General features: G+C 45.6%; 1 protein-coding gene across 2 annotated transcripts in view; it reads right to left on the minus strand.

The window, feature by feature from the left end:
• Positions 1-26,510, minus strand: part of LOC147693203 (outer mitochondrial transmembrane helix translocase-like) — a 306,515-nt gene that overhangs the window by 212,623 nt on the left and 67,382 nt on the right. For both annotated transcript variants that reach the window (XM_086933622.1, XM_086933623.1), the window contains 2 exons: positions 13,815-13,921; positions 6,735-6,824 (listed from right to left, as the gene is read on the minus strand). In XM_086933622.1, coding sequence (XP_086789748.1) covers positions 6,735-6,824; positions 13,815-13,921 — 197 coding nt within the window. The remainder of the gene's footprint in view (positions 1-6,734; positions 6,825-13,814; positions 13,922-26,510) is intronic.

The raw sequence follows: 26,510 nt of genomic DNA on the forward strand, positions 1-26,510 counted from the left end.
ACCCATCGCAGTCCGGCTTCCGAGCAAACCACAGCACCGAGACCGCCCTCATCGCAGCCACTGACATCAGGTCCCTGCTCGACAACGGGGAAACTGCCGCCCTCATCCTCCTCGACCTATCGGCAGCATTCAACAGTTTGCCACCGCACTCTCACAGCCCGCCTCCACCACGCCGGGATCCAAGGAAAAGCTCTGGAATGGATCACCTCTTTCCTCTCAGACAGAACTCAGAGAGTCCGCCTCCCCCCCTTCCGCTCTGCGGCCACCAAGATCATCTGCGGCGTTTCTCAAGGCTCCTGGCTCAGCCCCACCCTCTTCAACGTCTACATGAGCCCCCTCACAGCCATCGCACGCCAACACAACCTAAACATCATCTCCTATGCTGACGACACTCAACTGATCCTCTCCCTCACCAACGACCCCGCCACCGCCAGAGCCAGCCTCCAGGAAGGAATGAAAGACGTTGCAGAATGGATGAAGCTCAGCCGTCTGAAGCTGAACTCGGACAAAACGGAAGTCCTCATCCTCGGACCATCCCCCTCCGCCTGGGACGACTCCTGGTGACCCCCTGCTCTGGGCCCGCCCCCATACACACCGACCACGCACGCAACCTGGGTTTCATCCTGGACTCCTCCCTCACGATGACCAAGCAAGTCAACGCAGTCTCATTATCATGCTTCAACACCCTACGCATGCTCCGAAAGATCTTCCAGTGGATCCCCACCGAAACCAGAAAGACGGACACCCAGTCCCTTGTCACCAGCCGACTGGACTACGGGAACGCCCTCTACGCAAGAACCACAGCCAAACTACAGAAAAGACTTAAACGCATACAGAACGCCTCTGCACGACTCATCCTGGACATCCTCCGTCACAGCCACATCTCTGCCCACCTGAGGCACCTGCACTGGCTCCCCGTCAGCAAGAGAATCACGTTCAGGCTCCTCACCCACGCACACAAGACTCTCCACCACATGGGCCCCAAATACCTCACCAACCGCCTCACGTTCTACACACCCACCCGCCAGCTGCGTTCAGCCAGCCTCGCCCTTGCCACCGTCCCACGGATTCGCAGAACCACCACTGGGGGAAGATCTTTCTCCTACCTGGCGGCCAAGACGTGGAGCTCGCACCCTCCCACCTACGGCTGACCCAGGACCATCTCTCCTTCAAGAAGCAACTCAAGACATGGCTCTTCGAGCAGTAGCAGCACCCCCCCCCCAGCGCCTTGGGACCCTTACGGGTGAGTAGCTCGCTTTACAAATGTGTTTGATTGATTGATTGATTGATAGAGGAGCTACAAGAGATATTATTTACAGTCAAGTCAGAGTCTCTGACTTATCCCTGTCCTGCACATACATTTGCACCCTTGTCGCTGTTCTAGTGCCACATTTCATGGATTTGTTTAATTGATCCTTGGAAATGGCGAAGTTGCTAAAAGCCTGGAAGTTGGAGTAGGTTTCCTCTATCTGGGGAAAAAAAGCCCTACAGCAGACCTGACCATTTTTTTTTAACTACCGCTAGATTTCGCTATTTACCTTTCCCATTAAAATCATGGAGAAATTGATAGTCAACTCTCAGTTCAATAGTATGGAAACAGCTCTTTTAGCCGCTACCGACATTACTAGGACTAGCTTGGATGAAGGAAGTTCGGCTACGGGGATTCTTTGACATTTCTGCGGTATTCAATACAGTGTCGCATGTGGTTCTCTTTCAGAGACTGTAAGACATTGGGGTGCACGTGCAGGTGTTTGCCTGGCTGACAGATTTTCTTTAAGACCTTAGTGGTCTCTATTTCACATTTCAAATGAAGGAATATGATCAACAAATGTGGGGTTCCTCTGGGATCCTCTCAGATTCCTAATCTTTTTAATATCTACGTGGTCCCCATGGAACATATTGTGGAATCCTTTTGATTCAATATCCTGTCTTATGCCGATGATACCCAATTAGTAATTTCATTTGGCCAAGACGTTGAGGTGACAAAAGCTAGGTTCTATAATTGTATGCGGAAAGTGGTCTCTTGGATGAAACATAATTGTTTACAACTATATGGGGAAACAACGAAAATACTATTATTCGGCACAGCTAAGGAGCTCTGTTCAAAGAAATAGTGGCCTAGCAATTTGGGAACTGCCCCTTGTTCAAAAAATGTGGTAAAAAAACTGGGTATTCTTCTAGATGGTAAGTTTTCTACGGTCCACCAGATTAAGCCAATCTGTGGCTTCTATTTTAGCATTTTTTGCACTGATGGAGCGAGGTGGGAAAACAAAATTTTGTATACCCCTCGTGAAGTTGTTTCTTAATAACCATAACCTTTATTATTTGAATGGTGCGAGTATATTAATCAATCTAGTATAGAATGCGCACACATGTACACGTGGGAATACTAATTTGCCTGCATGAAGCAATATAACTAACAAATTAATGTTGTTGTTGTGATGTGAATTAATACGAAGCTTGAAAATGAACAAAAGCGGCATAAATGTGCTTTTTGTACATGTATTTGTGGCAGAAACCCCAAGGATATGCGAGTATAAATTGTATTGATGTGGCTTAATTGCTAGGTAATAACTAATAGGGAAACCTTACTATGGGGGAGGTAAACAGAAGGGCTACAGTTCCATATTTAACATTGTTTTGTGTTTGTTTCTATGATAATTCCCAGTTAGGCCCGTGAGGCCCGGTGAAAACATGACTGCTCTAATAAACTGCGAATGGATGCTGAAATGAGCAGGCGCGGTCTCAGCACGAGAATGAATGTGAGCTGCCTGTGCCTGAACAAAGCTGGTTCAAGGCCAACGTGCCCTGGAAGTCCTGATGACTGCCAAAAGGACGGACATTTGAGTTACTGAACGTGGGAATAGAGTTCCGAGTAGCCAGTTGAGGATGCGCTAAAGACTTTCTTAAACAAAGGACCTTTTACATTTTGCTGACACACAGTGAGAGCGGATTTTGTTATGATGAGGTGATGCTCATCCACCCCAAATCCAAATTTGGCCAATCAGAACCCGAGTTAATGTTGATAGTTACTTTTTAGATAGATAGAGTTAGCGAAATAGTGTATAAAAACCCCTAGTTTTACTTAGAATGATGCTTCTCTTCGATTCCTTCCGAGACGCTGTCGGACTGCCGATTGGTCCTGTGATGTAAGACTCTTTGAATAAATGCTTACTTCTTTGATTTGAAAACTGAGGTTTAGATGAGGGCGTTAGCGAGGGGTGTTCGGCGCAAATGAATGTTGGGAACTGTCTGTCTTTTACTAAACTTGTATTTTAAAAACCTGAATAATAACGTCCATTTCTGAATCTTTTAAAATAAATGGAAATGACCATTTGAAACAGAATATTTTTCCTCTTAAGAGTTACTCTGAATAAAGAAATAAAATAAAGCGAATAAAATGTGAAGACATACTAAAGTGTTGCTTTTAATAAAAATTAGATAAATGGAGAATTAAGCTGGTCTTGTATTTTCCTACGCGTATTTTTCTTACTAGCAGATCCATCGACCCTTATGGTGGTGTGTCTGAATAAAATGCTGTGTTAATAAAAACCATGATAAAACTCATTTAAACTGCAGGTGTAAATAATATAAATATTTAGTTTGGTTTAGACACTCCGCCATGATACAGCAGCTCTCCTTTGAATGTCACCGATCCATGATTTGTGAGAAACTCGCAGTGTTATGGGCCCCACTGATGAGTAAGTGCGTGATTTGATGCTCCAGGGAAAGGTGAGATGGTTTTAGAAAGCGTTGCATCAGCACCTCATAGGAAAAGTATTCCCTTGGGTTCCCCTCACTCAAGCCATTAGAACTAGTTGATTAGACAAAGGGAACGCTCTAGTGGCTGCCACTAGTGAGTCCCTCGTGTCAAGTCTGTTGGTGATTACTTTTGGTTCCCTTCAGATTCGACCTCAGGATCCGATCTCTACATTGGATCCCTATTGGTAAGCGCTGCAGTCCTCTCCCCCACACAGCTTTGTACAGGGAAGGTCCTTCGAATTGCCATTCCAGACTAAGGTTTTATCACCTGGTTAGGTTCTTCCCATTGCATTAGAACAACACTTAACCTCTTCAGTGCTCATGACAAGGTTAACTCGTCATGGGTTTTACCTGGGCTGTGCTTATGACGAGTTGACCTTGTCATGAACAATGGGAATTGTCATACTGCAGCACCGGACGGGAAAACCCCTTGGCACCCAAGGTGTTAACAGGGGTGCTCTTTTTCACATCTGGCTCTGCATCACTTGAATATGTTGCCAGCGCAAACTTGTTCCTGAAATAATTTTGTAACTTTCTCAAAATTGCAAAAAATCATGGTTATTTTAAGTTTTCAGTCGTACAGCACCTTCTTTGGTTGAAGCATTCGTGCCGGGAAAGTCCTGTGGGAGTGAGCTGTTTTGCAAAAGCCATTTAATCAGGTAGAACTGTTACATACATTTTTGAACCTGTCATTTCTACACACTGTGTCTCAATCATAATCAGGTGAAACCAAACTGTATCACATCTCGGGCTCTACTTCCATGGGTTGAGTTTTTTTTTTAGTACACATGTGGAAATAGTCTCTCCATATCTCTAACCCACTTGGCAACCCAAAAAAAGAACGAGTTCAATATATTTGCTCCAAATTGAATTGGAATTTAGTACATCTAACACAGGAAGTCATTGCTCTCAAGTCATGGGCCCACTCAGCTTTTATTCAAATGGATTCTCTTACTAACAGTCTCAGAAATGGCAGAATTGCTGTTGTAGACAGAGAAGGTAACTTGATGACAGGCATGTCTAATCAGTGGTGGCCCAGGATTGGGTCCCCCTCCAGGCACAGGCTCATCTGCTCTAGCCACCTCAGCATCTTGGCAATGGCACACACAGTGGGCAGCAGCTGCACTGCAAGGCAGACCCCCTGCAGTGGGTCTACATTCCCATGCCCAGCACACATATTATGCTGCAGGATCACAAGAGTATTACGGACACAACCACTAGATGGCAGAATAATGCACAGCATGCGAATCCAGAAAAGAATCACACTGCAAAACTGTTGGGTGGATGTGCTAAAAGCACAGGCATGCCCAATGTGCACCGGTAATGGGAAATGCTGCCTGCACAGACTCAGTGCCACCCAGACAGCCGCTGGCGTGTACACCTACCCCTATTTTTCATGCAGTCATATTATTGCTTCTGAAGCTCAGTTCGAAAGCTGGCTTTCAAGGATCTCAGTTTTGTCTGCACAAACATTAGGTGCTGATGCAATTTGTATCCAGGTCTCGAACTTACATTCTTTAGAGCTCGTTTGGAAAAGAGCAGTCTTCTTGATCTCATGTTGGCACGGACAAGCCATGATGGAGATAAATATAATTGCTGACCTGTGCTGTCAGCTCTCTACCATTACATTAAAAAACAATAGAGGATCCTCCAAAATAGAGTCACTAGAATGGAACAAAAGAGTTTGTGTCATGCGACCTCCTTTCTAGAATGCGAGAACAAACTTAGGAACTAAATACCACTGTGGAGAATCATCGTTGTGAAATATTGAATCTGTCAGGCTATGTGTATGAAAACAGTTTTCTTTCATTCATTTACGACCTGAGCCGGGATGGCATCGAGCAGGAGTCTGTGGTGCACCGTGTACTCCTAGGGTCTTCCATTTATTTCCCTTTCTATGGTTTTGCCTCTCTGATGAGCCTTGATTTTTGCTGCTTTCAGTGGTTTGCTTTAGACTATATATATACACAAGTGTAAACATACCTGTGCTGACCCTTTTTAAGGTCACCTTTCCAACCTTAAGAGGCTCATTTAGAGGGTCATGGAACATGTGCAGTATTTAATGTTGAAGTGTTCGAACGAGATGAGCACATGATCTGCCACAACTGTGGTTACACCTTTACATTTTTAGTTTTGACGCGTGCGACTGCTAAATCCTACTGCAAGTCGCCCATTCATGATTAACACCCGTCGATTTCAAATTCAAGCAGGCCCGATGCTCTGCTGTGTGAAACTAAATATTAAAATCTCCCATTATCAAGAGGATCTACTGAAGTTTTTGGCACAGCACTGGTTTCGCGGTTTAGCATTGTTCTAATGTAGATTTGTTTAGTTCGTGACACTCTAAAGATGTGCATTTTCAGAGATTCAAATATATGGCCTCCCAGCCATGTTTTCCATGGTTCAACCAACATCACAAATTGTGTAGGAATCAATGGAGATCAATTATTTTGTTGTCAATTCTAATATTTAGCACGATGTAATAAGGAGCAATTATAGAATGATTTGTATCTTTACCATAGACATAGATTACAAATGAAGCACTTTGAATGCAGCTCTAGCGCTTCATATCACACGCCCTTTACTTTCATATCCAGTACATTAGGAAGAAGAGTTTGCCTTCAGCACCCATCAATTCATTATTAAATTACTTTTCTCACCAAGAGAGTACCCCCCTGCGAACAGAACCCTGTGATACAAGGTCAAAGACTCTGGAACGAACCATGGCAAATGAGGGGCAGGCAACATATTGGGCATAAAACAGAGACAGGGATAAACAGGTGGGAACTATGGAGTCAGTTACCATAGCTTCAGAGTACGACACAATGACAACTAAAACTGAGGAAAAGCTATGTTTTTTCCATTTCATTATATAGAAAACATCTCACTCATAAAAATCTGGCGAGTTTGAACAGCCCCAGAACCAGTAGAGAACGTTCATGTGCCCAAGCCTGGAATAAGGAGCTACTTACAGGCTGGTTGATATGGAACCGCGACGGCATTCTTCTCATTATAGCCGTGTCGAGATCCTGTGGGCGATTAGTGGCTCCCATCACTATCACCTAAGATTAAGGAAATAAAGAAAATGTAGGAGCAGTTAAACTTGTAAAGAATCAAAGTCAGCGCAGCTTATTCATTCAACAACATGAGAACATAGAATAACACCGGCACGCCTGGAAAACATGTGGATGGGATCAACTTATGGAGAACTATTACCTGCCAAAAATCGTTAAGAATTTGAACACACAAAATCAAGCCTATGTACACAGAGGTTAATATCCACTGGTTAAGGTCAGTTGAAGTCTTTCAATTGAGAAACAACTGAACACCAACAGCTGACAATGTTATGACTGAATATATATGAATAGATTGCTCAAGCCTACAGAAGGTCTAACAAGTCTCCAGAGATTTTGTCTCGGAAAACAATTCAAAGCAAAATCCAAGAAACCTAAATGTACTTGAATGGTGACTTCATCACTCGGTTTGTAAGCTCTTTTCTTTTATTAGTTTCGCGGATAGCCTGCCAACTGGTGGCAAAAGTAAAACTGCTTCAAAAGCTGCTAAATTAGAACTTATCAAATCTGTAAACCTGTATGTTGCACATGTTATAACCCCGACTTTCCTGTGCTTGCATGCGCCCACACCAGTTGAAGAACAGGTGTCACACTGAAGTATATACAAAAGTGATGTATGGACTACATGAATTAATCTCAGTCACCGATAATTGCTCAGGGCTGCATTCCAGTCCATCATTATTTTTCACACCGTGCCACCTCAGTTTAGACCCAGCCATATTTAAATCAGTCTCAACTCTGCTCCAGTGGGAACAGTTCAGGCTGAACTGCCAGGCAGGGTCACCCGGAACACAAGAAACCTAGGACTGATTCCACTCTTATTGGGGCTCATCAGCCTGGTTCCAGTGGCAGCGTGCACAGGACCCGCGTCTGGGCATACCCATCTGTAGGACGCTGGCTCTGTAGATGGTATATCACTAACATGCAAGGAGCCCAGAGATTTCACCAGAAGTGTACAGGGCTCAATGTGAACCCAAAGTGCTCTACTTGTGGTCGTGTGGGCGAGCAGCCTCAGGCCAATGCTGGAGTGTAAGACATTTGTTATGCACAGAGTGATAATAAATGAACATGCATCAAAAAGGAGATCCATACCAATTTTAAAAAATAAGCTATTTTCAAGGTTTATTTAAAGACCAAGATGTTCACAAAAAGGTAAGTACATTTTTCAGGAAAAATACTTTATACTTTAAAAAGTGGGCACAGTGCAATGTTCAGGCTTTGCAACGCTAACCTATGGGAGGGAAACAAGAATGCAGTTTTTCATGCAAGTACTCGACTTACAAAATCAGTCTTAGGGTTCTGAAATCAGCACCAAGACCACACCACCAGCGGCACAGAAGGAGCTGGGTGCAGAGGTCAAATTCGGGGTTAGACATCCAATGTTAATTAATGGAGACAGGGGTACGCAAAGTCCCCCAGCTCATAAGTGAGTAAAGCAGTGTCCGGGGCCGACCTCCTGGATTTAGGGCCACAAGATAGCACCAAACGTACACCCTCAGCGGCACCAGGTCGTCCAATGCAATTCAATGGGGGAGATTAGTCGTGAAGAAAGGCTGCAGCTCAGGCCAGGAAGCCGAGCCAAGAAAACCCACAGCTGCAAACAGGCCCGTAGGGCTGGGGCCAAGTCAGTTGGTGCCTGTAGTCTTCTCAGCTGTTGCAACGCTGTAGTGTCTGGCTCTTCTTTCAGAGTCTGAGGGCGCCACTTAAATACTAGATTTAGGGGCGTTACAGGGGAATGACAGGGAGGAACCTGGGGTGACTACACAAACTATTACACCACCCTCCTTTGGAAGGGGGCATGGCTCTTGCCCTGACTGGATAAGTCCCACCATCTTCAAGAAGGGGAGCACTGAAAAATGTGCTTCACTTCGCCTCCAGCACCTGAGGGGTGGATTTGTCGAAGGGAGGCACACCTTTCCTCACTATATTTTCCCACCTGTTCTCCTGCCAGAAGTGGGAGTTTGAAAAGGGGTGCCATGTGCTGCGCGCAGCAGAGGCTGGGGTCACATTACAAAGGCGGCAAGTCCTTTGAAGCTTCCCTCTCTAGAGTGTGCTCATCCTGGGGCAGGAGGTCCGACACCTCCACCCAGGATGCCTCCAAGAGCAGGGCTCTAGACCCAGGAGTCCAGTCCTGTCTGGTTGTGGCAGGCTGCCTACAGCCAGTCAGAAACCACACCAGAGTTGATAGGTTTTCAGGGGTCACCTCTGAGGTGCCCTCTGGGTACATGTTTCAATAAATCCCATACTGGCATCAGTTGTTTGGTATCAAAAACTCCAAGGTTCAGTAAAGCCATCGTGGTGCTGGGGAACTCGGGTTGTCTAATTTCCAGCCAATGTACTCTCTATGGCTTCACTGGCACCTAAACCTTTAAGAGCAGACTTAAATATTGTAGGGTCCTATCTCCTCATGCAGGTATGCCCACACCGGAGATATACTGCACCTCGCCTTAGGGCTTGTATGGCACTTAGGCCATGGGCACACTCAAACATTTCCTGAGGGGCCACAAAGTGTGGTCTATAATATGACCGAGGGCTTGATGGAGGGCAAGAGGGTGGCGGTTTGGAAGGGGGGATTGGCGGGGCGGGGTGATTGTAGTGGAAGCGGAGCAGTGACTGAAGTGCACAAAGGAAAACAAGAAAACCTGGGCTCAATCCCGGCTTCCCCACTTCACCAAATGTTTGGTCCTAGACAATTGTCCCTTTCCACTCCCCCCTCCACATTGTCACACGCAAGAGGATTTCGAAAAACATGCCTTTAGGACGTGCACTGTACAAAACCTTCTCATGTGTTTAATTCAACAAATGAAAATGTTGCTCATGTGTAACAGCAACCGAGGCTACCCAAAGGATGCACATAACAACTGACCCGGCTCCCAGCTCACCACTGGCATTGCTGTCGGAGGGAGGGGGGGCATGAATGTCCCTAAATTCATATTCGAAAACCTTCACCCAAAATAATGAAAATAAAAATACTTCAATGCAATGCACTGATAACATTCTTGAATTTTAAAATTATGAAGCGACTATCTTATTTGTATTCGTTTGCTGCAAAATGCCTTCAAAAATAAAGGTGTTCCCAAAGTTAAGCGATACTGGACACCCGTTACTTACTTTGTTCAACTTCAATTACTCTTTAACTAAATGCTTGCCAGTTTATTTCATATATTTTTAATATTAGTACAGAGTGGAATAAACAGCAGCCCAGTGCTGATGAGCAGGGGCCGCGTGTAAAGGAGGGCCGCGTGTAAAGGAGGGCCGCGTGTAAAGGAGGGCCGCGTGTAAAGGAGGGCCGCGTGTAAAGGAGGGCCGCGTGTAAAGGAGGGCCGCATGTAAAGACACTGGTACTGGGACCCTGGACAGCAGGGACCCAGGAATCTACAGTCAAAGTAGCATCAATAGTCAGGCACAAACTCTGTGCAGGGGGGACTGCAATAGAAACTCACTTTCCCGCACTGACACAATGAAGTATACAAAGAAAGTGATACAGCAAAGCATTATGGACCTCAGACCTGAGATGGTGCCAAGGAGAGGGGTATCCCCAGACAAGTCACTGAGAAGTCTCAGCCTCTGTTGAAGCTGGGAGCAAAGGCCCGGTATTTATCCAGAGCCGTTCCCTCTCTGCTGCTGGTTAGAAGCCTTTGGTGCAGAGACCAAGTATCAGATATCAACAAATCAATACAAACCATGTCTGGTTTCTAAGTGATGTTGCTCAAAGCCGCTGCTAGTGCTTGGAAATAGGCAGGTAACACAGCCAAAAATAATGGGATTCTCTATGGTTTGTTCTATGCTGTGAAACTTTATGAGAAATATAATTGGATATCAACAATAAAAAAAACAGGAACTAGGAAGAATATTTGAGGGAGCTCAAACGTTGGGGTAGCCAGCAAATATGCAAAGTAGAACAGGCACAATGAAAAGGTTTGGTGTAATGAACGCGAGCGCTATGCACAAACCCTACGCATCTGCTACATTTCTTGCTTTCCCTTTTCTATTATTTCTTCTTTTTGCAGCCCATTAATGTCATTTTGTCTATTGTTATTCAAAAGACTCAATTTTATTAGGTTATGGAGGTTTCTGTTACTCTTTGGAGTTACTGAGAGTCAGTTTTGATATGTTGAATAATTAATTAAAGAGGTTTTAAGACAAAATAATTATTTCATCCAGTCCAGTAAATTACAAATCCCTTCATAATCACTTGTGGCAGACTTTTGTTGGATAATCTATATTTCTAAAGCATACATCTGGCACTTAATACTAGTCCATCCCAAGTGCTGCGCTTCGTCTTTAAGTAATATACATCGATTTAATTGAATTCTTAGACTTCGTTTTTTCTCAGTTCATCTCTGTTCACCTTGTAGTACAAGAGTCCGAGAATCTCTGGAGGGGCCATGCTTTGAATACATTACTATTGAGGATACAACATGCCCTCTGCTCAAGGAGCCGCAGGGACACCATGCAATGAACCTAAAACAAGGGCATCAAAGCCCAGCATCGGTCCATCAACAGGCAAAGAGTTAAGAGAGGCTTCATTGGCTTAGTTCACATGTGTGAACACCAGGGCCACCATTGGAAGGAGTGAGAAGAGGCCAAACACGGGAACAGTTTCCAGAGGGACCAGACATCGGATTATTGGACTTCCAACACTGCTGCAATGATTGATCGATTAGGATATTGAAAGGTCTGGCCTGGGTGACCCCAACTTGAAAGATACAGGAACTGAAGATTTGAGAGGTGAAGTTAGAGCCCTGTATAACAACCTAGACCTAATACGTCAGTGTACTGAAGGCACTTGCATGATTACCTCTATGAAACATAATGAAACACACACTCACTAAAACAAAGCATGTTCAGTCCAGTTATGAAGAGCGTAAGCACACAGCCATGTGGTATCTTTCTCACCCCGGTTAGCCTATGACCCTGCACATCTGGAACAGCGTTTTGAATGTTTTAAGGATGTCTTGTAGAATCTGTGTACAACTGTCAGATAGGCAAGCATGATGTTAGGAGGCCCTTGATGGATAATAAACTCACATAATGGGTTCTGGTGTCTGTTCTTCGGTGTGTCAAGGCAGTTTTGAAACCTTTACAATTTCAAGAGATGGGTAAATTAAGCACATCAAGCAAAATGAGTTGCAGTCGTTTTAAAAAAAAAAATCAAGAAATGTTGTCAAGCAGGAAAGTAATAATCAAAGCAATTTTTTTTCATTGATCAGCCTGCACTGCCAAACTATACAGGCAGTGTGTTCTTGCAGACCAAAATGTTCATGACAATAAGACCATAAGATGAGCTAAAATGAGAAACTTGGTCGTCCACTGTCCAAAAACAGATGACTGACAAGCACTAAGAGGGTTGGAGGGTAGCAGGGGTTTGGGGGCAGAGAAACAACGGCTGCGGATAGTATGTCCAAGGACCTGGAAATGTGGGGAGCAGGTGTGAAGATCTGGCGGCTGCGGAGCCGTTGGAGGAGGACTTCCCAACTATGCAGCTCTGGATCTGGACCCTATGGTCCACGATGCAGCAAAGCAGTTTTGAGGCCCCTAACCGGGGCTGCCGGTGGTTGGGGGCCTGGGATGCACGTAGATGCCCCACTCTGGGCTGAGAGGGATGAACCCTCTGGATGGCAATGTGTATGTGTGGGAAAATAGACTAAGTTGCTTACAGTAAAAGGGGGCAGCCCGCCTCCACCCCCAACTCCCCTCATCTTCGCCCTGCTTACCCCCGGCCCAGCCTGGAGGCCGGAGGGTAGCCATGCTGCCACGGATTCCCATTATTGCTGCTTAGTATTATAAAAGTTAGATCGTTTGTTTGATAAAAGTTTCACATCATGTACGTCATGTGAGATGATAGTGTAGGCTTGGTCGATGCGGAGTGGAATGCTAACTGGCGGATGAGTTCACACTTGACAGCTGGAGGTGAGACTGTCAGACACCAGAAGTTGCTGAAATAATATATCCTCTTATGTAAGGGGAGACCATTGGTTGGTAACAATGTATGTATCAATGGTGGCTCAGTCATACTGCTATATTTTGTAATGTACGCACTCTTAATAAATATATTTTTACAAAAAATAAAGTTTGCTTCATGCCAGAAAACACAATAATGGGTCAGATACCACCCCTTGCACAATTTGGGACAAAATCATGGTATATATTGACCATATACTGAAGAGGAGGAGTGGGGCGGGTGGGAGAAATCTGGAATACGATTGTTACTCAAGTGGACATACTTCTTTTGTGAATGTTTAGAGGAGTATGTGCCAGGGCTTCCAATACCCCTCATCTTACTTGGCCTACCATTGTTGGATGTATCCAGGAACAGGGGAATTGAAGTGGTTGTTAGCAGCCATGTACAGCCCATCTAACCAAAAGGCCAACTTTTCCATCAAACGACCCCACCCGAAATGAGAAATTGGATCCTGAGGATATCTGGCAACAAAGTGCATGAACCAAAGTTGTAAGTTGTGACCAAACCACACACACTATGCTTTATCCGGATTAGATCACAAGATCTGATATTACAATTCTTAAAAAGCCTCATTTGTAGTACACGTGGCTCTATGTCTGAGGAAGCTGGGCATTGCAAGACACTTCTGCAAAAAAACGGATATGTGATAAAAGCACACTCAGCAGATACATGTGGGAGATTGTGCTGGACCATGTGCACACGTCTGGACTTGTCATGTAAAAGAAATGCCAGACATTATGACTGAACGAAGAATTAAGACGCAAGCACATATTTTCTGCCAAACTATCTAATATACTGTGTCCATGCTGTTTTAAGAGAATAAGCTGAAACTTAACATAAGAAACGAAACTCTTACCTTACAGAAAAGGGCAGCTTAATTATTTTGAAGGAACAGTCAATTGCATGCAAAATTAAAGACTTGATGTTTAAGTCTGGGTTTCAGCCAACACCACAATAAGAAATGAAATGCAGTGTTTATACAGCTGTATTGTGATACATTTCTTAAACCGTACCTGGCAACTGTAATCTGTATCAAGACCGTCCCAAAGGCTCATGAACTGAGCCTTCATCATGGCCGTAGCTTCATGGTCACTGCTTGACCGACTTCGGAGAAAGGAATCTAAGTGAAGGGGAAAAGGTGAAAAAAAACATGAACACATTTAATAAGAGTGCAACTACCATTTGCGCCCACCCCAACAGTCTGATATCAAAAGCAAACAAGCAGTGGCAAAGCCAACATGTCCTGCCTATGAGACCTACTGGCTTTGACAATGTTTTTAGCTATGTTGAACAGCATCGCAGCTGCTGTGCACAGCTGCAAAAAAAAAAAAACGAAAGGATCTAATAGCAAGACTGCCAAATCATTATGTAGGCATGTGCATGTATTCAACATACACAGATGCACTAACAAAAGGTAATGTTTTGTCTTTGTATTTCCATACCAGAGATGGATCGGTACATTTTTAATAAGTAGCGCAAAAATCGCGTTTTAAAATGGAGCTCAAAGCAAAATAAATAAATATATATATGGCTAACCTGGTTCCAGGAGTGGGTGGGGTGAAGCAACATGATAGGTGTAGAGAAGTAACAAGCAGTAGAGAACATGAGTGAAAGAAAGCAACGTGGAGTGCGCGAAGGGGCAGAAGCACAAGGGCGAGAGAGCAGCACAGGTGAGGGGTATAAAAGCACAAAGAATGCATTACTTACCTGTAACTGCAGTTATCCAGTATTGTCATCTTTCATAGATTCACCTGCCTGAATCATTCACAGTCATCGGGATGGGAGTCCCCGGTACATAAATAATGTCTCATTAGTAACCTATCCATGTCCTTTTGTGAAAAGGACCAAACTTTGGAGTAGAGCCAATCGGCTATCACCACTCTCTGGAACCTTCCTGGAAGGAGCTCCCTCAGATTTTCGTAAGCACAGTGCTAAGTAGTTGTATCACTGAGAGACCCAAGCGAGTGCTTCTAGGGGAGGTGGGTGGGTTGCATGTGAATCTATAAAAGACACCAATACTGGATAACTGCAGTTACAGGTAAGTAATACATTCCTTATCCAGAATTAGGGTATCTTTCATAGATTCACATGCCTGAATCAGAGTAGTAAGCAATGATAAGCACATTTCGAATGGTACAGTATATATGAATTCACCAGATAACATATCAACGTGAAAATAGAAAGTACCAAAACGCAATGAAATAGCATAGTAAGAAACACAATAGAGAAATGTGCGTATAGAAGAAAGGATGGTGGGATGAAAGGAAGGGCTCACCTCTAATGAAATAGATGACAGAGCACCGCTTGTCCCACTGCAGCGTCTTTCATGAGTTCCGTATCCAGGCAGTAATGCTTGGTAAATGTATGCGGCGTCTTCCATGTTGCCGCTCTGCAAATGTCTGCAATGGGCACAATTCCAAAAAGTGCCATTGAGGTAGAAATTGCCCCCGTGGAATGGGCTCGAACTTTGGAATGTAGGGGTTGCCCCGCTTGCTGGTGACAAAAAGTAATAGCTGCGGAGATCCACCGAGAGATACTTTGTTTAGTGAGTGGAAGACCTTTCCTAGGTCGACTTTAAGCCACAAAGAGTCGGTTGGATTTGCTGAATGTCTTTGTCTTGTCAATGTAGAATTTTAGGCAGCGTTTAAGAGAATTTCAGGGTCCTTTCTGCCACTGTTTGAGGATTTGGAAAAAAAGGATCTAACACTATAGGCTCATTGAGATGGAAGTTTGACGGGACCTTAGGTATAAAATTTGGATTAGTGCATAGTATAACCCTGTCGTGTTTGAATTGAAGGAAAGGGTCTTGAATTGAGAAAGCATGAAGTTCACCCACTCGCCTTGCCGAGGTAAGGGCTAGAAGGAGCGCTGTTTTCCAGGAGAGATACTTAAGATCAGCTCTGTGTATCCGCTCAAAGGGGTGTTTCATAAGCTGAGCCAGAACTGTGTTTAGTGGCCATGAAGGAGCTAAAGTCTTTACAGGAGGGAATATCCTATATAGGCCTTTAAGAAATTGTTCAATCAACCTATTAGACCACAGAGAAGGGCCTGCAAAGGGTCTCCTGAAACGGGATATTGCTGCCAGATGGAGGCATGGGCGAGACCAGAGTTCGCCAGATGGAGAAGGTAAGGCAGTATTTGCTCTGGAGAGGATGAAAGAGTGTGTATTTTCTTTGACTTGCACCAGATACAGAACTTCTTCCATTTTAAGGAATATGTCTTGTTAGTACTGTCTGCTCGAGTCCGAGCCAAAACTGCTCTACAGTCTGGAGGTATGTCTAGGCCCTGGAATTCTCTGAACTCAGGGGCCAAGCTGATAATCTGAGAGATGCTGGATCCGGATGTTGGACTTGTTGGTGGCTTATTGTGAGAAGAGAGGGAAACGGTTTCAACTGGATCAGCGGTTCAAGGGAGAGAAGGTGAAGCTCCGTGAACCAATGTTGGCGTGGCCAAGCTGGAGCTATCAGGATGAGCGTGCAAGGTTCCGCTTTCAATTGTCTGAGGACCCTGGGAATTAGGGGAATCAGTGGAAAAGCGTATGCAGAGACGTTGCCCCATGCGATCGAAAATGCATTCCCTAGAGATCCCTTCTGGGGATGCCAGCTTGCGAAGTGTTTTTCAAAAAAGAGTTTGGCCCTTGTGGACAGAAGTGGGGTAAGGGCCCAAATACTTGCGAAGTGTTGGCATTTGGCGTTCTGCTTGGTCGCAAATAGGCCCAGGAGAGGGGTGCCCCATTGAGAGACTATGCGGTTCACAGTCCGCTGATTCAATTCCCATTCGTGACACGCTGTCTGGACATACTCTGCCCGAAGAGAAATGTTGTGATATAGCAACCAGTTTCAGATTTTTTGTGACTCGTGAGAGAGTGTTAGAGCAAGAGTCCCTCCCTGTTTGTTTAGATAGTGCATTGTCGTTGTATTGTCCGTCCACACAAGCACTAGAGAATTTTTGATCCGTGGTAGGAATGCCAGAAGAGCGAGATAGACAGCTCGAGGAGAATTATGTGGAGTTTTCTGTCAGAAAGGGACCATTTCCTGCTGATCTGGAGTTCTTGGAGGAAAGCTCCCCAACCTTCCAGGGACGCATCTGTTGTGATGATATGTGGAGAAGCTGGAAGCAAGAAAGGCAAGCCTTGAGAAAGGTTCGGAGGGCAAATCCACCACCTTAGAGCCTGGACCATCTGAGGGGTCACTCGGATGACATCGTTGAATGATCCTGTACATTGGACCCATTGAGCCGATAGCGCTTCTTGAAGAGGGCGCATGTGAAGGCGACAGTGTGGAACTAGTAGAATGCAGGAAGAAATCATCCTGAGCAGGGATTTGAAAAGGTAAGAGACTTTTTGGATTGTAGGCGAATTGCCAAGGAAAGAAGCTCGTCTCTTCGTTCTTGTGACGGAAACACTTTCCTCGGGGTGGTGTCGAGAGTAGCACCCAGGAAAGTTATACACAGGGAAGGCCGGAGGACGGACTTGTCTTGAGAGAGCACCAAGCGATTGAAAAGCCGTAGACAGGTGTCGGAAGACCTGGACGCGCCTTCTAGAGAGGGTGCTTTGTCGAGCCAGTCGTCCAGATATGGAAAGACCTGATGGTGTTGTTGTCTGAGATATGCGGTAACCGGAGAGAGGCATTTTGTAAAAACAAGCATTTACAATGCAACAGTTTCATCTTTGGAAAAGTTTGAGCTATTGGCATTGTGAATGACAAACTTTTTATTTAGGTGTTGGTTTTGAAAACAGATAAATAAATGGCATTGTCATTTACAATGGCAATAGCTTAATCTCTCGCAAATGTGATTTGTATTGCAACTATTTCAGTTATCATTTTGCACTACGATGAAAACTGGCTTGTGCATTTACTCCTGCAGAAGAGTGTCAAGAGGAGAGTCAGCAGGCGTCCCTGTAGGAGGTAGTGCATTCAAGACTGTGCAATACAATACATGCTCCCTTCCCAACTCACTTGGTCTCGAACGCCCAGTCATACACTGCACCACCATACATTGCGACACAAATCTGGACATACATTAAAACGAAAAACCGCCTGTTTGTCTATAGTTGATTGTACTCGGTGGCCTTGAGAGAGGAGGCAGAACTGTGGTGAAACTGCTGGGTTTGAGTGTACGAGGGAGGAGAGGAGTCGTATTTGTGACAGAACTTCTGGGTGTGGGCGAAGGAGCTGGGAAGACCTGGCACAAGAGTGGAGGATCGGCAGGGCGCACTGGGGCAGTACGCGATGCCGGTCGAGACGCCTTGGTAAGAAGCACGGTTGCATCACTCTGCACGTGGGTGGCCGGCATGCAGGGCTGTACCCCTATGTCGGAAGCAGAGTTGTATCATCCAGCGCTTGTATTGCCTACCTGTGCTCTGCTGAGATGCAGGGCCGCACCCCCCCAGGTTGCTTACATTGGATGCAGGTTTGCATCATCCACCGCATGGCTAGGAGACAAGGTTGTGAAGGCAGGGGTGCAAGGAGGCGCCGCCCAGCGCATATCAGAGGCAGGCTCGCGTCAGCTAGCGCTTAGCTGAAACGCCCTGTGACTCGCTTGGAGGCAGGGTAGCATCAACCAGAGTATGGTAGGGACCTCGAGCTGCATCAGCCGGTGCTAGACGGGACGCAGCACAGTGCTTAGGTGGGGAGCAGGGCTGGACGGCCCGGATGGTGCAAGTGCAAGGCTAGAATGCAGAATCGCGCAGCTCGGACGCAGGGTGTTACTCGCCGGTCCCCGATATGACACACAGGACTAGTCCCCGGCGCTTACCTGGGCTCAGGGGGAAGGTCCTCGGGCCCGGAGTGCATGGAGAGGGCTCGACACATCGACAGGTGCAGCAGGCTGATGTAACCCAGTGCAGCAGGCAGCAGCGGGGCCTTCATGGGCAGACCGGGGAGAGTCCTGGTCCGGGAGGGGAGGAACCCCGCGCAAGCATGTGCAGGTCAGACCGCTGAAATACAATTTGTGAGACATGAGCAAGAGAGAGGCGGGAGGGCGAGAGGAGATCGAGGAGGGTGAGGAGGGCAGCCAGCGGAGAAAGGGGGAGGGTTGGGGGACGAAAACAAGGAGAAGAGAAGGGGCGGGGTGAGGGGGGACAAAAGTAAGTGTGTGAAAAGGAGACGGGGTTAAGAAGGAAAGGAGACGGAGCAGATGGAGATGAGGGAAGACACAAAGAAAGTGCGGGAGAGGGAGAATAGAGACAGAGTGGTGGGGAGAAGAGAGAAGGGAGAAAGAAGAGAGAAGCGAGGGGCAACAGAAAAAGAGAAGTGAGACATTCACAGAAACGGGTGCGAAGTTGAAGTAAAAAAAGCGAGAGGCGTAAGAGAAACGAAGAAAGGGGCGGTAAGTTAATATAGAGGTAGGTGGGTTTCAGACTGTGGTCACTGATTTTGACTCCCGACTTAAATGAGTTCAAAGAAGATGAACCCATGACAGACTTCACAGGTAAGAACTCTTACAGAGCGGACAGGGCACAGCGGCAGCTGAAGCTGCGAGTGAACCGGAGGCATCGTCCAGAGGCTCCAGTAACAGGCTGCGTGTCACCGGCGTGTGGAGAGAGAGAAGCCGCCCGGGCCACCGAAGCAGGAGAGAATGGGACTGAAGGGCGGGAAAGAAGAGAGAAACCCAGAGAACGAGCATGCGTGAGGAGCAGAAGTGCTGTGAGTCTGACACTGAGAGCGGGGTAGGGACATGGCAGGCGAAAGATGGGAGAGGGTGCAAAGAAAGAACAACACTCTTGGAGCAAGTCGGGCGAACACGTTAAAAACAAGAAGCACGGGCACACGGACAGCGGGGGCGGGAACAAACAGCGGGAGGGGGGGGCGGGAAGGCAAGGAAAAACAAGCACTCACCTCAACTTCCTCCGGCGGCGGTCGGCCGCGGAATGGCCAAAACAAACCTGGACGACAAAAAAAATAAACCCCGCCCACGGCCGCATGACGTTGCGGAATGCGAAAAGTCATCGGGAACGCCCGCGAATCTGGTCCGGCAATGACGGACAGACTAAAAAAATAGCACACACCCACCGCCGCGATGATGATCAGAAAAGGGTGGAGAGGGAAGAAATCGCGGGAACACCCACGAATCTGGTCCGGCCATGACGGACAGATCTCTGTTCCAATGGCTAGCCTCCATTTATGGAGCTAGCCAATGGAACAGAGGGCGGATTCCCAAGCCACATAGTATTCTCATTAGGTTTTCGCCTGCGCGAAAAGCTGCGCAGTGCGCAGCTGTCACTTAGGCGAAACCTAATGAGTGGCGCAGATTTGAGTCCGAACGGTAGGACACGGAATTGGTAAGGTCTGCCCGCTACTGTGAATCTCATAAATTTCTTGTGATTCCGGTGGATAGGGATGTGAAAATAGGCATCCTGAAGGTCTAATGACGCCATGTAGTCGTCTGCATTGAGAGTTGCAATACTTCCTGGATGGTAACCATACGAAACGACTGCTTTTTAAAAAATTTGTTGAAATATCCCAAGTCTAAAATTGGTATCCATTTCTTCTCTTTTTTGCGTACCAGGAAAAAACGGGAGCAAAATCCCTTCCCCGTTGACAAAGAGGAACTCTTTCTATAGCTTCCTTCTGGAGCATAAGTGACAGTTCCAGGAGTAGAGCATGTAGATTTTTGTGAAGCATAGGTCGGGGAGGGGTTTGGTGAGGAATTTGAATGAACTCTAGTGAATGTCCAAATTGAACTAGTTGCAGAACCCAACGGTCCGTTGTTATTTGTTTCCAATTGTGTAGGAAGTGGGAAATTCTTCCTCCAACTCTTGAGGGTGGAGAGGAAATGGAGACCGGCGGTAGTGGAAAGTCATTGTCGCCGAGCAGCGTCTTTCTGTCGACCTCCTTTGCCACGAAAGGACGACGTAGTATAAGTTGATTGTTGCTGCTGACGCTGTTGGTATTGTGGCTGATACTGCTGATTGGAAGAGTAGGAAGATCAGTGTTGGTAATCACCTCTTGTAGAGGACTGTCCTCTTCCCCTTGAGCCACGAAAAGGTGGGTTCTTGAATTGAAGGGTACTCAAAGCTCTAGATGTGTCCGTATCCTTTTTTATACCCTGAAGAGCTTCGTCAATGTATGTTCCAAAAAGAAGCTTATCGTAGGGCATGTCCAAAACTGGTGCTTGCACTTCTGGTCGGAATGAAGTTGCCTTTAACCAACCCAGGCGCCGTAGTACAGCTGCGCCAGCCAGTTGGCGAAATCCAGTAGAGGCGATATCCATTACGCAATCTATTATCTCGGATGCAGTACGTTCGCCCTCCAGCAAGATCTTTTTTTGCTTCTTCTTTGGAGTCATCTGGCAAGGCCACAAGATATGGAGCAATATCTGCCCACATCTGCCGGTTATAGCATCCTAACCGTGCCAAGGAATTGGATGCATGCACTGTCAATGCGGACATTGACGAGATATTATCAAGCCGTCTACCGTCTTTTTCCGGAGGAGCGGCCAGTGGAGCGGAAGGATTTTTTGATTTCCGCTGAGCAGCTTGTGTGATGACAGAGTTTGGCACTGGAAATCAAGAAATTAGGAAAGCTGAGCAGAGCTCAGAGGAGACTCCCTCAGGAATGTGAATCTATGAAAGATACCCTAAAACTGGATACAAGTAGAAAATAAAACCCATCTCTGTCCAAGTTAGTATTCAGGTTGACCAGCATAAAACAGACACTCACAGCTTTAATAAAGCATGTACAGCAAGTGATGTGTCTGTCAAGTTAGCGGTTTTTGCAGGTGACCCTATTGTACTAGCTGAATTTCTTTTTGTGCAAATCTAGTGAGGCCTCATTGGCCAAACTCCCTACATGGATTCAGTTTATTTTTGATTTTCAGATCATCACATACATTTTCTGAAATGCTTCTATTTTCTATACATCTGCCAATGTCAGTCATAAGCTTTTATTCGATATGCAAGATATCTTATAAGCGCACATACAATACAGCCATTTACAAATCTACAAAAATGTACAGTAGGTCCCAACTAAATACATCTTGTGTGTGTGTGTACACACACACACAGACTCACACACATATAAATATATACAGTTTGATTATTGAAAAGAAATGCATATCAATCCTGACAAACCACTAGCTACAGCTCTGTCCTATGCAATAGAACAGTTATTAAATAAAGCTCTCCGTTCATAAAATGAAAAACTAAACAAGGACTATTAACAAAGTATATGCATTTATTGACCCTATAAATTCTGCAAACATGATTTTGAACTTCTAGTCTTGACTATAACTTAGTGGATCCCAAGCTTTTTAGGTCACGCCTATCCCATTCCGCAGGAATGGATAGGACGAGACCTATTGGGGCTAAACTAAGAGCTAAACTAAGGTCTGAAAAATGCGGATTTCTAGAAGTGCATGTGTCCTGTGCACGCGCTTCTATCCGCCCGAGCCGCCTGCCTCCACATCAAAGCCATCTGTTGCTTCCCCAGCGCTCTCAGCCTCACTTCTCCTCCCCCTAATTAACATCCTTGCTGTTTTCACACTTCTTTCACTGCCGCGAGGCCATGCTTCAAAGGGATCCGCTCCCCCGCCCCTAAAAGCTTCTTTAGGCGATGTTCTTGTTTTTTAGGTCTCGTTATTTCAGCTTTGAAGTACTTGCTATCTTTTGCCAGACCATGTTTTGTACTAGTGTTGTGGTTGCAGAACATAAACAAATATAAATCCTGTATCTAAACTCTACCCAACATTAATAATGCCAGTTCATATATCGAAATGTTTACACAATACTGGCAAAGCCATCAGCACAATCAAGACAGTGTGGCTATTTTTATAGTATTCATATAGCTAGGTCCCTGCTCCTAAGCAACTGCACGTTTTTGTTTACATATAACACCCCCGGCTGCTTTTAGCCCACCATGTCCTCCTCCCACATTTGTATTGGCCCTTGCTCACTTGTTCGACCCATCTCTACAGCTTCAGCCGTCATCCGTGCCCCCGGAGGTCCAGGAGTTCTTTACATGAGCACCGTTCACATTACACACAGACACTTTCATTTTGGTTTTCTTTTTGCTATTAGACACACATGAAGATTAACTGGTTTGCCCAAGATCACAGGATGTTGAGTTGACGCTGAGACTTGAACCCGGTTCCCCCGTTCTAAAGGTGGCAGCTCTTCCTTCCGCATGGCGCGACGCTTCGCCAGGGCTTCCCTCCCAATCCCTCACTCCCATTGCCCCCCGCCCCCCACCCCCATCTGACTTGTTTTTTTAGGTCTCGCTATTTCAGCTTTGAAGCACTTGCTATCTTTTGCCAGCCCAGACCATGTTTTGTACTCATGTTGTGGTTGCAGAACATAAACAAATATAAATCCTGTATCCAAACTCTACCCAACATTAATTATGCCAGTTCGTATATCGAAATGTTTACACAATACTGGCAAAGCCATCAGCACAATCAAGACAGTGTGGCTATTTTTATAGTATTTATTTAGCTAGGTCCCTGCTCCCAAGCAACTGCACGTTTTTGTTTACATGTAACACCCCCGGCTGCTTTTAGCCCACCATGTCCTCCTCCCACATTTGTATTGGGCCTTGCTCGCTTGTTTTTTCCGCCCTTCTGCCCTCTGTTAGACTAGTTTGTTTTGTGCCTTTCTGCCCCCTGTTAGACTAGTTTTTTGTGCCCTTCTGCCCTCTGTTAGACTCGTTTTTTGTGCCTTTCTGCCATCTGCACCACCACATATTCACTCAGCGCTACCCCATCCCCACTCTGCACCACCACATTATCACTCAGCACCACCACATTATCATTCAACACCACCACAGCACCACTCAGCACCACTCAGCACCACCACAGCACCACTCAGCACCACCACAGCAGCACCACAACAGCACCACTCGGCGCCACCACAGCACCACTCAGTGCCACCACAGCACCACCTCAGCACCACCACAGCACCACCACAGCACCACCACAGCATCACGCAGCACCACCACAGCATCACTTGTTCAAATATGTTCTCTCAATGTTTCAAGCTTTATTACAAATGACACAAAAGAATGTTAAATAATGCTGTAGGTGTCACATTTGCCAATTCTATAAATATTGGCATTTACAATAAAAAAATTAATACATTTTCTATTATAAAAACATAAACATAACTTTAAAAAGTATTAGATTTACAAGGCCAACAGCTCCAACTTTTCTAATGCGAGACCTGTTGCATTTCCAATGCTTGTTTGACCTGCGGCTGCTCCCTTGACCTTTTGGTCGTTGATTGCGGCTCCCTATTAGGTTACTGATTTTTAGTGGGGGTCAGGGAGGGAATGTAAGCCCAGACTCGGAAGTACTTATTTTCTCTCACTCAAAATAATTGCGATTAAGGTATTCTAATCATTGACGTGATCCTATCCAATCCACTACGGAGCCCCATGCAGTGTAAATGACTGACTGGAGGGAAACTGGGTTCTCTGAGAAGTGAACAGTAACGGCATCATAATTGTATTTATATTCTACTTACTACCCCTGACAAGGTGTCAAAGCGCTTTTCGGCTAGAAGCATGCTACTCCGGAACCCAAAATGGATTAGTGGTGGATTAGTAAAGGGAAATAGGAGTTAATTTGAGCTGTGTCGGTTGGCTGGATTGACTACGATAATGGAAAGGGAAGAGTCTATAAAGTGTTATGTGGGAGATCATAGTAGTAAGATGAGGTTTGGGATGAGTAAAAGGAGGTGTGCATAAAGCAAGAATTTAGAAATGTGATGTACTGCTCTTTCGAAGAGGTGTCTCTTGAGCTTGTTCCAGGGTTTGGGAGGCCCTGATAGATACAGGAATGTTGGTTCAGATCCTTGGTGCATTAATAGAGAAGGTCTACGTCTGCTCATTATTCCCTCCATTTGGATAGTACCAGGCTGTACTTGTTTCCTTGGCAGTGTGGTCCTTGAGACTGAGGTTGGTGTCCACGGTGAAACGAAGAAACCTAACTTTTTGACAAGGTGAGGTGTTATCAGCCAGTACCAGAACAGAAACAATTAAACAGCAGGCACACATCTCAAAATGTCATGCATAAAAGTCTGACTTAAATGAGTCACAAACACAAGGGGGCAGAGAGCTTTCAGCACAGATTACAGTTCTCATAATCTCTACAGACGATGTACACAGAATGGCAGGAAGATTGAAGTGCCTTTTTGAGTCATGGAGTCAGGCAGAAATAAGAGTGGGTCTTGTTTCCTTGGAGAGGAGTCTATTTCAGTCTGTCCTTTCTAAAGACTTTACTGCATCTATTAGGCAGAGGTGAGACGAGTAGGGGATGCAAGAAAAAGTGGGGATGTGCAAAAGATTCAGAAGCCCTCCTTATGAGTGTTGTTTTTGTCAAGTCCTTCTTCAAGGAGTTCAGAGGAGCATTGCACCTGGATCCGGCTCATCCTCATGGATGTCTTCACCCCACACACCAAAGCAGATGAGACCAGCAGGGACAGTACAGGGGAAGGCAGCTGCTGAATGGCCTGGCGGGAAGATGCTATGGGAAGACAGACTTTCACTAAACATGTTCATACTAAATTGAGACGATGATGTAATTACTGCCAGAAGAATCATAAAGAGAACAGACAGAGAGGGAATTCAGATCTTTTTGGTGTGAGGAAGTCAGACTAGAGTGGAAGGGCTGCCCTTGAGCTGATCTGTGGCAAATCTAGCAACCTTCCTGAGAGTAACTGTTTTTAAGTCTTGTATGAGTCAGTGCACACATCTGATGAACGTACAATCTGTAGTAGAACACAGTTTAAAATAACAAAAGCAATATTGTTTAAGTGATTCCTATTTTGTCCATGGGTTCCTTAGACCTCCGTAGTTACCAGGGACGGCTCCTCCATTAAGGTGGAGGAGCATCGCCCTACCTATTGAAATGCCCACCATGCCCCTGAGATGACAAATGAAATGGGAATACTGATAATGTATTACCAGTTTATTTTTCAATAAACCAGTCACCAGCCAAGCATCAGGACGGGGACGGGGAAACTGCTGACTGGCAGCTGCTGAAAGAAGATATGGGCAGGGCACTTAAAGTGCGCATGTCCCTTTGGCCAACCATACATGCACACTTTAAACCTCTCAAACCAGCTGTGTTGAACAGCTTGGTTGAGACCAAGCGAAGGTCTCTCGTGCTCTTTGGAGCGCTGAGAGAGCCCGCTCCATCTAATCCTGATGCTGCTCTCATGTTAGTTGACAGCAGCGCCAGGATTGATTAGGGCAGTTAACTGGGAACTTGCTGGAGGAGTGAAGGACACCGGACGGGTGCAGACGTGCCACAAGATAGGTGAGTTTTTTTTTCTTAAATGTTTTAAATGTATGTAATGCATCATAATATATGTGCACAAGATCGCGGACATGTATTACATTACCGTTTTAAAGTTACGATGATGTAATGCATGTCGGCAATTTTGTTGATGCAATGTTGCCCTGGCACCCACCTCCCATTTGCTTGACACACCACTCCCCATAGGTGGCAGCCGACACTGGTAGTTACAAAAAAAAGTTGGCCACCTACTAGGGTTCATGAACGAAAATAACATTAACAATTCGCTATGTAAGGAATTCCATAATAAATGAAAACCAAATGCACATTACACACCATGAATTGCTCCCACCCACTTTCTGCTATGCCGGTGAGATACTTTTCTGAGTAACATCCTTTCGTCCAAGAAATAGGAGCCTATGAGCTCCCCAACTGTCAACTGAGACTTTTCACTTTACTAATGATCTTACTGATCC

The sequence above is a fragment of the Lissotriton vulgaris genome, chromosome 8 (genome assembly GCF_964263255.1).
Source record: "Lissotriton vulgaris chromosome 8, aLisVul1.2, whole genome shotgun sequence".
NCBI classification, from domain to species: Eukaryota; Metazoa; Chordata; class Amphibia; order Caudata; family Salamandridae; genus Lissotriton; species Lissotriton vulgaris.